The 16959-nt window shown below is 45.4% G+C and overlaps 2 protein-coding genes across 4 annotated transcripts; one reads left to right on the forward strand and one right to left on the reverse strand.

Annotated features, from left to right (window-relative positions):
- Positions 1 to 853: 853 nt before the first annotated feature.
- On the reverse strand, positions 854 to 2516 carry LOC137788207 (glucose-dependent insulinotropic receptor). Its single transcript, XM_068581064.1, has 2 exons — positions 1979 to 2516; positions 854 to 1539 (listed from the first exon to the last, which is right to left on the reverse strand). The coding sequence occupies exons 1-2, from the start codon at positions 2511 to 2513 to the stop codon at positions 854 to 856; spliced, it is 1221 nt and encodes a 406-aa protein (XP_068437165.1). The 5' UTR covers positions 2514 to 2516.
- Positions 2517 to 7381: 4865 nt separating this feature from the next.
- Positions 7382 to 14780, forward strand: slc25a14 (solute carrier family 25 member 14). Of its 3 annotated transcripts, XM_068580449.1 has the most exons (9): positions 7382 to 7565; positions 8028 to 8175; positions 9107 to 9245; positions 9806 to 9900; positions 11181 to 11266; positions 11547 to 11642; positions 12335 to 12459; positions 12570 to 12783; positions 13335 to 14780. In XM_068580449.1, exons 2-9 carry the CDS (start codon positions 8112 to 8114, stop codon positions 13374 to 13376), a joined length of 861 nt encoding a protein of 286 aa, XP_068436550.1. In that variant the 5' UTR covers positions 7382 to 7565; positions 8028 to 8111; the 3' UTR covers positions 13377 to 14780. The 3 variants fall into 3 exon arrangements, with proteins under 3 accessions (XP_068436550.1, XP_068436549.1, XP_068436551.1); XM_068580448.1 differs by lacking the exon at positions 7382 to 7565 and having other exon boundaries at positions 7943 to 8175; XM_068580450.1 differs by lacking the exon at positions 7382 to 7565 and having other exon boundaries at positions 8040 to 8175; positions 9145 to 9245.
- Positions 14781 to 16959: the final 2179 nt, after the last annotated feature.

Genomic DNA, 16959 nt, shown 5'->3' on the forward strand with positions numbered 1-16959 from the left:
CATCACCCACTTTCTTATTGAGCTTTCCCTCTGCACAGAGAGCTGCATTCTCCCTCCTGACCACCAGGGGGCGACTCCCCTGGTTGTATAGAAGTCTATGCTTCATGTGTTAAAGCTGCATTCTCTCTCCTGACCACCAGGGGGCGACTCCCCTGGTTGTATAGAAGTCTATGCTTCATGTGTTAAAGCTGCATTCTCCCTCCTGACCACCAGGGAGCGACTCCTCTGGTTGTATAGAAGTCTATGCTTCATGTGTTAAAGCTGCATTCTCCCTCCTGACCACCAGGGGCGACTCCTCTGGTTGTATAGAAGTCTATGCTTCATGTGTTAAAGCTGCATTCTCTCTCCTGACCACCAGGGGCGACTCCTCTGGTTGTATAGAAGTCTATGCTTCATGTGTCAAAGCTGCATTCTCTCTCCTGACCACCAGGGGGCGACTCCTCTGGTTGTATAGAAGTCTATGCTTCATGTGTTAAAGCTGCATTCTCTCTCCTGACCACCAGGGGGCGACTCCTCTGGTTGTATAGAAGTCTATGCTTCATGTGTCAAAGCTGAATTCTCTCTCCTGACCACCAGGGGGCGACTCCTCTGGTTGTATAGAAGTCTATATAAGTGACTCTACTTCTCTCTTGATGTATTCCCTCAGTAAACATTGTAAACATCAGTTTATGTCTCAATCTCTAGTTTCTAGTCTTCTTCTATACAGCATGATGTCATTTGGTACATTATGGTCTGTTAGAGTCAAACAGGCCATAAAGCAGGGGGCGCTTTAGGGGCGGGGCCAGAGGACCAGAGGAGTCATCACATTGATAATCACATCATCTTTCTGTTGTCTCTGTTTCTCTGGTTTCTTTCACAAGCTGCTGGTTGCACTGTGAGCCTTGTTGTTGTTGTTGTTGACGATCGGCCTCAACAACGACGACGGGTTGACGGTTTCTCCGCCGGAAGCGCCGGCGGCTTGAGTCCGCGGAGGCGGAGTGGGCGGGTCCAACCTCCCCGTGACGCCCGGCGGTCCGGCGGCCGGCGACCGGCCCGCGAAGCAGGAAAACATGGCCGCCAACTGCAGCCGCACCTCCTTCTGCCAGAAGGCGTACACCAGCGGGTTGATGAGCGAGTTGGACAGGCCCAGCAGCCACAGGTGGTTCTCCAACACGCTGGTGAGCGCGCAGCTTTCGCACAGAAGGTGCACGATGCAAACCACGAAGAAGGGGCACCACAGCACCAGGAAGCAGCCCACCAGCACGCCCACCGTCCTCAGGGCCTTGACGTGGCTCCAGTATCGGGTCCTCAGCTGCTGGTGGTGCTGGAGGTGCTCGCAGCGCTGATCGTTGGACGTCCTGGAACCGGCTTCCCTGACTTGGCAGATCTGCTTCTGGTGGCTGCAGGCGATCTTCAGGATGTCCAGGTAGATGTACAGGAACACGGAGAGCACGGGGAAGAAGCAGACGCTGAACAGCACGATCATGCCCACCTGGTGGATGACGGAGAAGAAGGCGCAGACGCCGGCGTACCCGTCTGCCTGCAGCTGCCGAACCATCACTGAGGACACGAGGTTATTGACACGTGACGCGAGGAGAAGAACGTGAACTACTGCGATAAGTTAAGGAAAAGATCGTAAAATACTTCGTACAGTTTAAGCAACAAAACATCTTGGTTCGGTTTGGGAAAAGATCGTAAAATACTTATTTCAGTTCAGGAAATCGTATAATATCGTAAAATATTGTAAAACACTTAGTTAGGGTTTCGGAAAAGATTCTAAAATACTTTGGACGGTTTGAGCATCAAAACTTCTTGGTTAGGTTTAGGAAAAGATCAGGAAATATTTCGCTAGGTTCAGGCGACAAAACTTCTTTTGCTAGCTAGCTAAAGTAAAACATTAAGGTTTAACTAAGTGGCTTAACTGAAGTATGCAACTTACGGCACAACCAGTCTTCCAGGTATAGCTACGACCGCTCTATGAGGTTTTGTCCAGTCTCACCTGGCAGGAAGCCCATCGTGAGGGAGCTGATCCACAGAGCCAGCAGGAACCCGACCGCCGTGCTCCTCCCGGACAGCTGCGAGTAGCGCAGCGGCATCTTGATGGCGGCGTAGCGGTCCAGCGAGATCAGGAACATGGACATGATGGACGCCGTGCAGGGCGACGTCACGAAGGCCATGCGCATCAGACACCGGGTCTTGCCCTGAGCGGGCGGCGCGGCGGCGGTGGGCGGATCCGTGGTGGCGGCGGCGGCCTCGGTGGCGGTGGCGAGGCTCCGCTGGTTCTGGGCGACGTTGTGGTTGTTGAAGTTCTCCGTGGCCAGGCCCGTGATGGCCACGCCCACCAGGGCGTCGGCCAGCGCCAGGTTGAGGACGAAGCACCAGCTCTGGCTCCTCTTCCGGAGCAGCAGCTTCAGCAGAGCGGCCGCCACCAGCAGGTTGGTGGAGACGATGGAGCAGGAGGCGACGCTCAGGATGACGCCCATCGCCCGCGGCCTCACGTAGCCCGGCACCGCCGCCGGCTGCTCGGGGGTCATGATGACGGCGAGCTCAAATGCCACACGTTGCTGACGGTTTAAGCTTTTAAGGGTAGATCCACAACGCTGGCTGGCATTGCCGTTACGGCCGTTGGCTCAAAGAACTAAAAATATGGAAGCAGTCCAGGAGCTCCGGACACGTGGCGGCGCGTCATTGGCTGAGCGGCGCCGAGCCGGTGCGATGAAGAGGCCCGTGTGGTCGATCCGGTGTCGCGTGACGTCTCCACGGTGACTCATGTCAAAGTTTCAGTTCATGACGATCCGTTCGCTCGAACATCCACGATGTCACCGTGAACCTCGCCGACAAACACAGAAAGACAGAAAACACTCAGAGCGCTATCAGCAGGGCTCGCTTGTTCCCTCCCTCTCACACACACACACACACACACACACACTGTCTATAGACACACACAACAGCACACACGCACACGCACACGCGAGCCCTTCCGCTGCTCATCAGTTGCTGCTGCATTGAATCTTGTTCCAGCTCCCAGCAGGAAAATCTCTATTCCTCAACATCTGCTGATAGTTTTTAATAAAGAATATAAGTTTTAAACTAAAGCTTGGTTTGTGTGAATGTGCCGTGAAGTGCTGAACATGAACATATCTTTATTTAACATGTGTCCATTAACACAAGAAGATAAAGATAATAATTAATCGAGCTTGAAGATCTATGATGGAATTTTCCTAATTGATTAATTTAATTAAGACAATCTTTTTTTTATTTTGTATGTTGTTTCATTTTTATTTATTTTCACATTTTAGAGTCAAAGGTTTGACAGACGCATTGTTAGATGTCTCTAATCTATTGACTCCATGTTTTTAATAAAACAATGTTGTATAAATGAAAACCCTTCAGGATATATGAAGCGGCGTGTGTGGTTGAGTTAAACTCTAACCCGGCAGACATCTGGCCCGACGGACCGTTTTCCACTGAGATTCACACACAAACACATCTGGTTAATGACGCTTTCTCATTAGCTGCAAACACTCAGCGCATCGCCTGGCAGAGCGCAGCAGCTCCAGGCTGCAAGAAACACAGATATCTCATCTCTACTCAGCCCCGATGGGCTGTTGACCAATGAGCTTCCGTTTATTAAAGGTACAGTGAGCGAGCTTTAACCGAACCAGGACCAGAACCAGGACCGAGAGGAGGCTGTCAGACCCGGCTAAATGAGAGCTTTTCTAAAGGGACCCTGGTGCTCAGAGACACGACCGCTTCTGTCCACAGGGGGCGCCAGAAACCACACACATGGAAGTTCCTCGTAGTGACTTTAGCTTTTCGTGACTCTTCATCTGAAGCCCGTCATCGGATCAGAACATAACTTTAGTTTGTGATCAAACACCCGCGTGGCGAATGACGTCATCAGCCTCAACTGCACTTTGTTTGTTCAGCGCTAACTAGCATGTTAGCACACCTGGAACCTGGGAAACAGCATCATCGTTACTGTGTTTTCATGATCTCCAGGTCAGACTTCTCACGTGAACGTTGTCAACATGAGTTCACGACCTCCATCTCCAGTTTGACTTCTTGTTTCACGTGGGAAACGACCAGCGGCCTCGACAGTCTTTACACTTCCTGGTTCCTGGACTACAAAGCAGTACTTCCTCGTTTAGATCGTCTTACTTTGCTCAAACTGCAATGACACTTGTGTCATGAAATAATTATGAATAAAGCTCCACGATTTTGAGAGAAAAAACAAAGAAAACATTAAATAAACGAAATGTTAAAAAAAAGGAATCGCATTGAGCTGCAAAACTTCAATTCTTTTGTGAATTCACCAGAAATCAGCGCTCCAGTCTTTGTGAGTCTTTGTTATCTTTAGGAAAAGGTGCGTTTGTCATGAATCAGACGCTGATTTCATGACCCGCTGTGCAAAAGAACCTCAAAACCTCCACACAACAATCCCAGGAATGTCATTCAGCCCTGCTAGACCTTTCAGGACCTTTCAAAACAAAAGCGTGGGTCAGCAGTAATTGTTCCCCGGGTGCCCGGCAGCACCCACAGGTTCCTGTTTACACCTCTGCCCAACGCCGCCCTCCAAGCTGCTCCACCGAGTCTTGTGCCTCCACCTGGGATCCGATTCCAAGAAGCCGGAGTTTCATTTCATCCAAAGTGACGAGTTTTTTTATCCAGTTTTTGGAAGATCAATCGATCAGGAATAATTCTTCTCCACCGGATTGTTAAGGTGATGATGATGATGATGATGATGTGTGAGTGATGTTTTCAGGGTGTTTGTGGTCTGAAGTGGACGTAGTCATCACGGCGTCACCCGTTGGTTTGTGGATCTTTTAAAACTGAGTTTGGGCGATTTCGCCGTCGCCATCTTGGATTACAGCCCGTTGCCATTCTGGTTTTTTGTTTGTTTGTTTTTTTTACCATATTTGGAATGTGGATGTAGCGGCAAGAGACCTGTCAATCACAGTAAGCCCCGCCCCTAAAGCGCCCCCTGCTTTATGGCCTGTTTGACTCTACCAGACCATAAAGTACTAAATGAACATCATGCTGTATAGAAGAAGACGTGAAACTAGAGATTGAGACATAAACTCATGTTTACAATGTTTACTGAGGGAATACATCAAGAGAGAAGTAGAGTCACTTATATAGACTTCTATACAACCAGAGGAGTCGCCCTCTGGTGGTCAGGAGAGAGAATGCAGCTTTAACACATGAAGCATAGACTTCTATACAACCAGAGGAGTCGCCCCCTGGTGGCCAGGAGAGAGAATGCAGCTTTAACACTTGTGCATGAAGTGGTATCTGCATGAAGCATAGACTTCTATACAACCAGAGGAGTCGCCCCCTGGTGGTCAGGAGAGAGAATGCAGCTTCAACACATGAAGCATAGACTTCTATACAACCAGAGGAGTCGCCCCCTGGTGGTCATTGGAGCATGTGGTGGTTTTAAGAACATGCTGCATCGTCTCGTGTTTAGACACTGATTGCGTTGCGTTTGTGTTTCCTTCAGACTGAAGATGTCCTTGAAGCGGCGGCTGCTGTCCATGTTGTTGTGCTGTGTTTACTGCGTGGCTTCGCTCTTCTGCCTCCACCCGAACCGCAGCAACTGCTTCTCCAACGGAGCTGGGTGAGTCTGCGAGTCAAACAGTCACAAACATTTTGGGTTTTTGAGTATTTATATGTAGACGTTAATATATTTAAAACATATAAAAACACACCGTTGCGTGCATGGTTGTGTAGTTTCCTCTTCATCCTCTATTAAAGGTTGTTCTGCAGGGAACGTTTACTAGGAAGCCTCTCAGGGTTCTACCTAGAACCATCACAAAGGGTTCTACCTAGAACCATCTGTGAAGGAAGAGTCCTGCTTAGTGTTTTTGAGTCACACTTTGTGTTTTTTGACAATACATTTTTTTTGCCCCACTCATCTGCAGTAGTGTCCTCTCTCTGAGGATCCTGTGACACTTCTCTTCTTCTTTGCCACCCCTCTTTCTCTCTCTCTCTCTCTCTCTCTCTCTCTCTCTCTCTCTCTCTCTCTCCACGTCCACTCTGTTTACTTCTCACTCTTCTTCTTCCTTTCCCTCAGGAATATGGCGTCAGTCGTCCAGCAGCTTTACCAGCGCGTCGTCCGCCTGCTGCGCACCGCTCTCTGATCCGATCGGCCTAAATGTTCACACCGAAAACCAAGAACATTTCTTTTACTGATGCATTGTGGGTATCTGCTGTGTGAGATGCGGGTTGAAATGCTTTTTGCGGGGTTAACTACAAGCTTGGCTGCTCTGCTGAATGAAGGTTAAAGGAACAGACGTGTAGCTTCTCGAGGTCTTCACAGGTCCAACCTTCTGGTAAAAAATTATTTTCAAGAAAATATCAGATTTTTAGGGATAATCCGAGTCAATCCAAAATGCAGTGGAACATATGCTGCCACTCCATGGAGCCCCCACTGCCGCTAACTGCACCGCCTGGAGGAATATGAACTGATTCAGCAATGAAAACAAGTTAAAAAGATAAAGATAGAAGCTGAAGTGTAAAAGTGAACCGTGACATCACCTGGTGACCCGGACGCAGGAAAACTAAATTAAGAAACAAACACTGTTTCATCCAAATGCTCTCAACAGACCTGCAGAAGCTAGTGTAGCATAAACGTGCTAACGCTAGTCAATTATCTGCTAGCTTACTCTGAAACGTGTTTTAGAAGTTTTAGAAAAGTATATCTCCTTCCGTCCTTTATGGTATAGGAGTATATTAAACAACGTTTAACCACGATGAGCTACAAATCTACTAAACCCGCCTCAACCAGGAACATCTGGAACCAATGATGAGTTCATAGCGCAGAGACGAAGAGTCGTCACAGCCTGGTGAGCGCTAAACGAGGCTACGCTACGATTAGCCGGTCCTCGTTCGAGGGGCGGTACAAAGACGGCCAGTGAAGACCTCCACATCTAAAATCCACATTCACCCTCTTTATTTATTATTATTATTAATCAGGGTAATTCATTTTCCATTTTATTTTATGAATTATATTTCATCTTATTTTTATATTACAAGTTGTGTTTAATTTTCTATCTTATTTTCCATTAATTACGGTTTCTGATTTTATATTCACTCTCTATTTATATCCTTCATTGTAAATCACTGTGTGCTTTATTTATTGTATTTAAGTTGCTTTGCGAATAAAGTTTAATATTATTGATGTCTCTATTATTATTATTATTATTAGTAGTAGTAGTAGTAGTAGTAGTAGTAGTAGTAGTAGTAGTAGTAGTAGTAGTAGTATTACTCAAAGTCCCAAACAAAAGAGTTTAAAGGACATGATGGGAGAAAGGAAGATAACTGATCAACGGGAGTTCACTCACTAACCGGCAGGTGGCGGTAACGAGCGAGTCCGCTGCCGTTAAACCTCTAAGAGAAGAAGAAGAAGAGAGGAAGAGGAGGAGAAGGAGAAGAAGAAGAAGAAGCTCGTTTATTTGACATTAGCTGAAATGATAAGCTGATAGCGGACAAGAAGTTTTCTTCTACTTTGTTAAAGTCGCGCTGCGCGGGAAGTCATGCGGAAGCAGCGCAGGTAGCAGCGCGCGGTTCTCTGGACTCAACAGGTACGTTCCGTGACATTTACACCGCGGTTTACAGTTATAACGGCCATTTCTAAATATATGAAAACACACGGTTTTCACTTGTTTTTTTTAATTCGCACATCAGCGAAACATTGAAAAAAAATATTAAAACATCATCTCATTTAAATTTCGTGACAAACGTTAGCGGCGGTGAATAACTTTCAGTGAATTTTTCGCCTTCAGCGAACGTCGCGTTCGCGACCCCGCCCCCTCACCGGCGCATCAGCCAATGAAATCGCTCAGGAATAGTTTTTTGATTGACCGGGACTCTCGGCCAATGGCGAGCCGCCCTCTCGCCCGCTCCCTCCCCGCTGTGTTTCGGCGTCTCTTTCCGGCGCAGTTCGCTGGGGGATGCTGAAGCTGAGCAACCGCGCTGATTTGTAGCATCGCATCTCTCGGGTGCCTGACTGTTTTATCGCCATGTTGTTCCGTCTGCGGCTGCAGCACTGCGTCGACCTCTGCCTGGGCGGCCTGCTGCTGTGCGTGGTGGCCGGGCTGCAGCAGGTGGACGCCGCCGCCTCCGCAGAGATGGTCAACTTGAACTGGGAGCCGTTCATCTACGGAGGGATGGCCTCGATTGTCGCAGAATTCGGTAAGCTACGTGATGCAGCCCTCATGCACAGACCTCCACTGTCATGGCATGTGTGTAGACACATATAGATTTGTGTGTTTTATTATATATACAGAACAACACAGCAGCACTTTTTTATTTGCAGGCGCAGAAAAAATGTTGCATCAATGTTTTTTATTCGTGTAGAAACCAACAGGACAGACACACTGGAGTTATTGTGCAGCGCTCTCAGAGTCAACAGTTTAGAAAATGAAAACACACTAAAATAAGAAAGAACAAAATATAAAATATAAAAACACTGTACATGCGATGGTAATATGTACAAGAAATGTTGTAATATGTACATAAAGGTGGAAATATGTACACTTTTAGATACAGTGGTAATACATAGGTTGTTCCTAGATTGTGAAAAGAGAGAAAGGGGAGAGTTATTCAGGAACATTGCATGTTTTGAGAGGTGGAAGAAAGAAAGTTCAGTGTTGATATTGCACCTTCATCAGAAGGTCTGTGATCCTGTTTCATCAGCTTTGAGCGTCTCAGCTCTGTGCTGCAGAAGAACCTGACTCACAGGTTACACACCGGCTGCTCGTTCCCCAGAGCGCCGTGTCGACATTAAACTGTCCGTTAGCAGCCGTCAGGTTGGGATCAGATGTATAGAGGTACGCAGGTACCGTGCTGCAGGATGCATGAGACGCATTACCCACGTTGCACCTCTTCTTTTGCTAATCAAGGTATTAGACAAATGTTTTCCTTATAAAATTTCTTTCCTTATAAAATGTCTCGTGCTCTGACTTTGATGCACAAAGTGAGAACTGGGTCAACTTGACAATATTGGGTGCAAAATATCCTCTATTCACAGAATCATTGTCACCTCTCTGACTCCACCACATGTAATCTTTCTCTTCTGTTGCATTGTTGTTGTTGTTCTTATTCTCACGTTTGTGATCCTCAGGAACGTTTCCCATTGACCTGACAAAGACTCGCTTACAGGTCCAGGGTCAGTCGCAGTACACGGAGGTGCGCTACAGAGGCATGTTCCACGCCCTCTTCAAGATCGGCAAGGAGGAGGGCATCCGGGCGCTGTACTCCGGGTACGAGGCTTTAAAAGTTAAAACACACTCGTTGGCTTCTGAAGGAACGTTCCTCACGGAGGAACTTGTTCACCAACACTTTCTTTGACTGAACGTGCTTCATAACATGCTGACGCTTTCCTGCGTTGTGTTTCGCTGAACAAAAACACACAATAAACACAAGTATTGGAATTAATTTGGTGTTCCTACGACGACTCCAACAGGGAAAAAAAGGTCTAGAGCCTCTACGCCTGGACGGCTGTACCGCATTAAGATGGGTAAAGGTCCTGTGTGAGGCAAAGTACTCTGAAAGTACAATAACTGGTGTACATAGTACTCTGGTATTGATTCATGGTTTGCTTTGATTGAGTGAAGTTAAGTATTGTGAATAGTTCAAAGTGAAGGTTTGGAGTCGGCTTCCCGGCTCTTTAGTTAAAGACATTAGAATCACATCCAGACTCAAAGACTCACTCGAGTCGTTCCTTCTGTCCACGAGCTCGAGCCGTGACGCTGGATGGCGTGTTGCTCTGCACACGTCTGACCTCTGGGGTTAAAGCTCACGAACACGCTTCCCTCCTCAGGATCTCCCCGGCGCTGCTGAGACAAGCTTCTTACGGCACAATCAAGATCGGAACCTACAACTCCCTGAAGAGGCTGTTCGTGACGCATCCAGAAGGTGGGCCTAAAACCTATAACCTGACACCTATGACTTAAAACATATAACCTAAAACCTATGACTTAAAACGTATAACATATAACCTAAGACCTATAACCTAAAACCTATGACTTAAAACCTCAAACCTATAACCTAAAACCTATGACTTAAAACGTATAACATATAACCTAAAACCTATAACCTAAAACCTATGACTTAAAACATAATCTAAAACATATAACCTAAGACCTATAACCTAAAACCTATGACTTAAAACCTTTAACCTGAAACCTGTCCTCTTAAAGCTGTGAGTCTGCACAGGAGGAGACTGTACGGAGGTAAATGTACAACAAATGTTTTCACTTGAAAAAAAAATATGAACCTGGAAAAAAAAAGTTTTGTTGTTGAACCGAATTCAACAATGAATTCAAAATGTAAAAATAACTGAATGAAAAGTTTTTGGGGGTTGAATATAATTTTGATTCTTTTCTTTTTTTTTGGTTAAAAAAAATTATAAAATATATTTTTTTGTTTTTCAGTAACAGATTTTATATTTTCAACTTTTTTTGGTTAACTTTTTTTTTTTGGTTCAAATCTTTTTTTTCGGTAAGTTTTTTTTTTTGGTTTAAATCTTCTTTTTTGGGGGCTAAAAATAAAAAAAAGTTCAAATCTTTTTTGGGTTGATATTTTTTTTTTTGGTTCGAATCTCTTTTTTTGGGTAAAAAATAAAGTTTTTGGTTCAAATTTTTTTTTGGATTCAAATCTCTTTTTTTTGGTTCAAATCTTTTTTTCGGGTAAAAATGAAAAAAATAGGTTCAAATCTTTTTTTGGTCAATTTTTTTTTGTTCAAATCTTTTTTTTTGGGTTCAAATCAAATATAAAAAAAATAATTAAAATTATATTTAACCCCAAAAAACTAGATTTTTCAGGTTGAAATCTTTTCTCCTCGTGAACAAAACAAACAGCTGAGAGTTTTACCAGAACAGAAACCTTGAAATCTCCAACAATAAGAAACGTGTTTCTCCCTCAAACCAACAAACAAACCAACAAACAAACAAACAAACAAAGCAGCACAGGAGGCGGTTTGAGAGCTCTGAAGTTACATTTACTCATTTCTCCTGTTCGACCTGAGACCCAACAGACCTCTGAACATCCAGAGCTGAAGCTTCTGAGTGTGTTCACCACCATGAGGACGCTCCGTGTGTGTGTGTGTGTGTGTGTGTGTGTGTGTGTGTGTGTGTGTGTGTGTGTGTGTGTGTGTGTGTGTGTGTGGTATTATTAATATTTGTTGTCTCTTTCAGACGAGACGATGGTCATCAACGTGTTCTGCGGCGTGGTGTCTGGAGTCCTGTCCTCGTCTCTGGCAAACCCCACAGACGTCCTCAAGGTGACCCTGAAGGCTCCGCCTGCAGCAGCTGTACTCAATCAATTAATTAATCAATACCAAGATCCATTTCATCACAGAGGCACTTCCTTAAAGATTCACATCCACAAAACATAATGTGATTTTTTTTTTTGTATCAATGTAATATTGCTATAACAATATATTAATGATATATTACTATACATGGTTCTTTAAAGAACCAGAAATGTTGTCTTAAAGAACCTTTTTTTTTATAGATTGTTTGAATAACTATTTACTGTTTGTGTGTCTGTTTGTGTTGCAGATCAGAATGCAGGCGCAGGGCAGTTTGCTCCAAGGCAGCATGATGTCCAACTTCATGAACATCTACCAGACGGAGGGAACCAGAGGGCTGTGGAGGGTGAGTGCTGGGGGAGGGGCAGGAGACCTGTCAATCAGCCTGTAGCCCCGCCCCCAAAGCATCCCCCACTACACAAACTCACTGAGGGAATACTTTAAGAGAGGAGTCATTTAAATAGACTTCTATACAACCAGAGGAGTCGCCCCCTGGTGGTCAGGAGAGAGAATGCAGCTTTAACACATGAAGCATAGACTTCTATACAACCAGAGGAGTCGCCCCCTGGTGGTCAGGAGAGAGAATGCAGCTTTAACACATGAAGCATAGACTTCTATACAACCAGAGGAGTCGCCCCCTGGTGGTCAGGAGAGAGAATGCAGCTTTAACACATGAAGCATAGACTTCTATACAACCAGAGGAGTCGCCCCCTGGTGGTCAGGAGAGAGAATGCAGCTTTAACACATGAAGCATAGACTTCTATACAACCAGAGGAGTCGCCCCCTGGTGGTCAGGAGAGAGAATGCAGCTTTAACACATGAAGCATAGACTTCTATACAACCAGAGGAGTCGCCCCCTGGTGGTCAGGAGAGAGAATGCAGCTTTAACACGTGAAGCATAGACTTCTATACAACCACAGGGTCATCGCTTCCATTCATAAAAAGCGAAGCGTTTGTTGTTTTTATAAATACTTTCATACTTTTGAATGCAGTCAGACTCATGGTCTTCCTCCTCTTCCTCCTCCTCCTCTTCCTCAGGGCGTCATCCCCACAGCGCAGCGAGCGGCCATTGTCGTCGGGGTGGAACTTCCTGTCTATGACATCACTAAGAAGCACCTCCTCCACTCGGGCCAAATGGGAGACACCATTATGACGCACTTCATGTAAGTTTAAACTCTTCTTCATCATCATCATCATCATCATCATCATCATCATCAGGCTGTTTGGACCGCTCCGTCCTCCTCGCCGCTCACCGCCTGCTCGCCTCCCTCAGCTCCAGCTTCACGTGCGGCCTGGCCGGCGCGCTGGCCTCCAACCCCGTGGACGTGGTGCGGACGCGCATGATGAACCAGCGGGTCTCGTCGGGCGCGCCCATGTACAAGGGAACGATGGACGGGCTGATGCAGACCTGGAGGAACGAGGGCTTCTTCGCCCTCTACAAGGGCTTCTGGCCCAACTGGCTGCGGCTCGGGCCCTGGAACATCATCGTATCCTTCAACGCCGGTAAAGCACGGGGTCATGGGGTCGGCGCCTCTGTGGGGTCGGACCACAGAGACGTCGAAAACCTGGAAACGTCATGGAAATATTAAATATAGTCCTTGAAAAATACAAATTTGGTTAAAAGTCACGGAAAAGTTATAAAAAATTAAGTAAATATTATTCAAATTTGGTTTAAAGTCATTGAAATTTGAAAAAAATTGGGAAAATTTGGTGAACAAATATGGAAATTTGGTTAAAAAATGTCATGAAAAATTGGTTTAGAAAAATTATGGAAATTTGGTGAAAAGTCATAAAATTTGGTAAAAAAAAACGTTTATGGTAATTTGGTTAAAAAAATATGTAAATTTAGTAGAAAATGATGTAAATTTCATTTTGTTAAAAATATGTAAATTTGGTGAAGCGTCCTGTAAATCCGTTGGTCGGACTGAGTGAACCCTGTTTGGGTCAAAGCGCCCAAAAGAAGCGGCCATGTTGAACCTGAAACCTGTTCAGAGTGACGATGACGGTTTTTCTGACTTTTTCCTGAACGCGTCTCCAGTTCTTCATCACCTTCGAGCAGCTGAAGAAACTTCCTCTTTAACGGAGCAAAGTGAGACTTCCTGTGTGCCGCCGGCGTCAGACGGGTGTGAGCACGGCAGCGCCCGCCGCCACGCACACGCCAAGATCATGCCAACGACAAAACACGATTAGTTACCGGCCCCATGCTCATCCCACTCGTATGTTTCCCTCTTCTTCTTCTTCTTCTTCCTCCGCGGTGTGTTTTATTTATTCGTCTCGCTGGCGGTCTCCGCTCTCGGCGCTCCATCGGCAGCTCAGCGTTCCCGCTGCAGCAGAAGAGGCGAGAGGTTACTGAGCTGGAGGGTCAGCGCGTCAGAACGTTGAGATCTGTTGTATCTGATGTGGAACCAGAAGGTTCCTCCACAGCGGTTTCAGCCTTGAAGCCGGTTCGTTCCCAGAAAGTGACGCGACACGTTTGTGTGTTTTGTTGTATTTATTGTTTGTGAGAAGCTCTGAACGTTTGTGATGTTGAAGTTTTTCTTGAGAACAGAAATCTGAACCAAAGTCCTTGAGCCTCGTTCACCACCAGGTGTTCTCCTCTGTCTTCAGTCCTCGTGAGAGGTTCACGGTTCCTCCAGGTGCGTTTCATGCTCTCCTCGTCTTTAGAGCTGGAAGATCGTTCATTCTTCCATCTTCCTGCAGCAGACGGTCACATCGCTCCTGCACAGACTCAGTCCTCCTCGTCTGAGGCCAAGAGAAGAACGGTTCCAGCTGCGAGATTTTATTTTGAAAACGTACAATAAGTTCTGTTAGTGGCACGCGTACGAAAGCTAACTTCAAACAAGTTATGTTTTAAATATATTTATGAGTGTGTAAACAAGAGTTAGACGCATGCTGCGTGTTATTTACAGTCCACCAGCAGCAAACCTCTTCATGCTTCAAGTATTTAGTTTGTTCCAATAATTTGAAGGCTTTTATTTTGTTAACCGTTAATCTTTTACAGCAGATCGAGGCCGAGCAGAGTTGCCGGGTATCACTCGATGTTTCTGTGTCTTCATCTGACATGTTGTGTATTTATTACTTCCTGCTTTGTTTATCTTCATCTGTGAAGACACTTCCTGACTTGTTGTTTTTTGTGTTCACGCTGACGGCAGAATCCCAAAATCAAAAGCGATTGTAAACGTCTCGAGTCACCAAAATGTACATTTTATCATCTCAAAGCTTCTGAGTTGAGTTTCCTGTTTCTGAACTGTTTCCTGTTGCAGCTTTACGTCGTCTTTACATGACGTCGGCGCTCTGACTGCACTGATGCCTTCACACACTCCACGTTTCGAGCAGAACTTGTCCTGTTTCATGCAGACGAGCCGTGGACAGACACAGAGGTGCACACAGTCACTCACGTCACATGATCCTCTGCTGGAGGCAAACGCATATGAAGGTCATTGCATAAATAAATTACTTCCCTCTCGTTCTGCAAAAAAAAGAATATTTGCACTCACTTTGTGGGCGTGTCCTTGCTGTGACATCATCAGCTGTGACATCATCAGCTGTGACATCATCAGCTGTGACTTTGAGACGGAGCAGATTCATATTTATTTTCTTGTAACTAGTTTCTACACTGAAAGTTCTCAATCCTGAAGTTGAAACTTTAAAAACAGTTTCAGTGCACCAGCCATTTGGGGCATTTTACTTATTTATTTATATATATATATATGTCTATATATATAGATATAGATATATATCTCACCTAAAGGATTATTTGGAACACCTGTTGAATTTCTCGTTAATGCAATTATCTAATCAACCAATCAGGGCAGTTGCTTCACTGCATTTAGGGGCGTGGTCAAGACAATCTGCTGAACTCTAAACTGAATGTCAGAATGGGAAAGAAAGGGATTCAAGCAATTTAGAGCGCGGCATGGTTGTTGGTGCCAGACGAGCCGCTCTGAGTATTTCACAATCTGCTCAGTTACTGAGATTTTCACACACAAGCATTTCTAGGGTTTACAAAGAATGGTGTGAAACATCCAGGATGCGTCGGTCTGTTGATGCTGGAGGTCAGAGGAGAACGAGCCCACTGAGTCAAGCCGATAAAGAGCAGCTTTGACTGAAATAACCACTCGTTACAAGCCAGCTATGCAGCAAAGCATTTGTGCAGCCACAACACACACAACCCTGAGGCGGAGGGGCTACAGCAGCTGAAGACCCCACCGGGCACCACCAGGGCTGCAAAGGGGCGGACATTTTCCGGAAAGTTTCCACGGGAATTTGGGGAATTTTGAAAAAAATCAATGTGCCTAAGTTTTTTGCAAAGCATATAACAGAGAAGTTAAATGTGGTTGAGAACAAGACTCTGCAGGCCGAGCTCAGCTGGACCCAGAATGCAGCTGGTTGAACATCGTCTGCAGAAACATAAACATAAAACGTTCTGTTGTTTTTGACGTCTTTGTCATCAGTGTTGCGTCTGAACGTTTCAGCCTTTGGAGAGTGAGAGAGCGCCGAGTTGTGTAGAGGCCGAGAGCGGTACTGCAGCCAGAGATTTACATTACAGCTGCAACATATTGAACAAAATAACTGAACTAGTTCATTTGTTGGAGCTGTGAACTTAGTTTAAAATGTTGAATTATGGGCTATGAACTGAACTAGTTCATGTAGAAAGTGAACTTTCCCAACTCTGTTTGTCATTAGCATATTGATTACTTTGTAAACTGAAGCCATGTTCATTTAATACCAAGTTTATTTGTATGCAGTAGACTTTTTACAGCAGTAGAGTATGAAGTATGTACGTCCACACTAAAGTACACCATCACCTCCTTTATTCAGGGCTTTCTGAATGTCAAAAAGTCATTTTTAAAAGTTGTATTATAAATGTTTGCATGCATGTCTGCTTATGACAAGATAAATTCAGTTAAATTACGCCAAATTTCCAGTTAATTCCCGTTTATTCCCGTGGAAAGTTTCCAACTTTGATTATTCATGGGTTTTGCAACCCTAGGTATCACTCGTCTCCACTACAATTTGCAAGAGCTCACCAAAATTGGACAGTTGAAGACTGTAAAAATGTTGCCTGGTCTGAGTGTCTCTGTGTGGACGTTCAGGCGGTAGAGTCTGTAGACTGAACGAGAACATGAGTCCATCCGGCCTGTTCCCACTGAGCGGGCTGCTGGGGCTGTGATGGTGTGGGGATGTTTTCTTGGCACACTTTAGGGCATCGTTTAAATGCCACGGCCCACCTGAGCATGGTTCTGACCCTGTCCATCCCCTCACGGCCACCATGTTCCCGTCCTCTCATGGCCACTTCCAGCAGGATGATGCACGAGGTCACACAGCGCCACCATTTCACATTGGTTCCTTGAACATGACGATGAGTCCACTGCACTGGACCGGCCCCAAAGTCACCAGATCTCAACCCAGTAGAGCGTCTTTGGGATGTGGTGGAACGGGAGTGTGTGTGTGTGTGTGTGTGTGTGTGTGTGTGTGTGTGTGTGTGTGTGTGTGTGTGTGTGTGTTACAGTTGCAGAATTTATTTATTTTCTGACTTTTTTTTTTAAGAGTTCTGCTTTTCATGTTGATCTATTATTTGTTTTTATTTGAGTTGTTCCACTGGCAGGTTTATTTAAATACGTAGTTAAATCCACATGTATTGTGTTTTGATTTGAGCTGTT

The sequence above is a fragment of the Clinocottus analis genome, unplaced genomic scaffold, assembly GCF_023055335.1.
Source record: "Clinocottus analis isolate CAN_PGR_092001 unplaced genomic scaffold, fCliAna1.0.p SCAF_17, whole genome shotgun sequence".
Classification (NCBI taxonomy): Eukaryota; Metazoa; Chordata; class Actinopteri; order Perciformes; family Cottidae; genus Clinocottus; species Clinocottus analis.

Excerpts from the sequence above, each read along its gene's own strand:
- LOC137788207 (XM_068581064.1), bottom strand. The coding sequence starts at position 2,513 with ATGACCCCCGAGCAGCCGGCGGCGGTGCCGGGCTACGTGAGGCCGCGG. Across the intron at positions 1,540-1,978 it reads CACGATGGGCTTCCTGCCAG|TGATGGTTCGGCAGCTGCAG; the intron begins GTGAGACTGGAC and ends TCGTGTCCTCAG.
- slc25a14 (XM_068580448.1), top strand. The coding sequence starts at position 8,004 with ATGTTGTTCCGTCTGCGGCTGCAGCACTGCGTCGACCTCTGCCTGGGC. Across the intron at positions 9,246-9,805 it reads ATCCGGGCGCTGTACTCCGG|GATCTCCCCGGCGCTGCTGA; the intron begins GTACGAGGCTTT and ends TTCCCTCCTCAG. Across the intron at positions 12,784-13,334 it reads TCGGGCCCTGGAACATCATC|TTCTTCATCACCTTCGAGCA; the intron begins GTATCCTTCAAC and ends ACGCGTCTCCAG.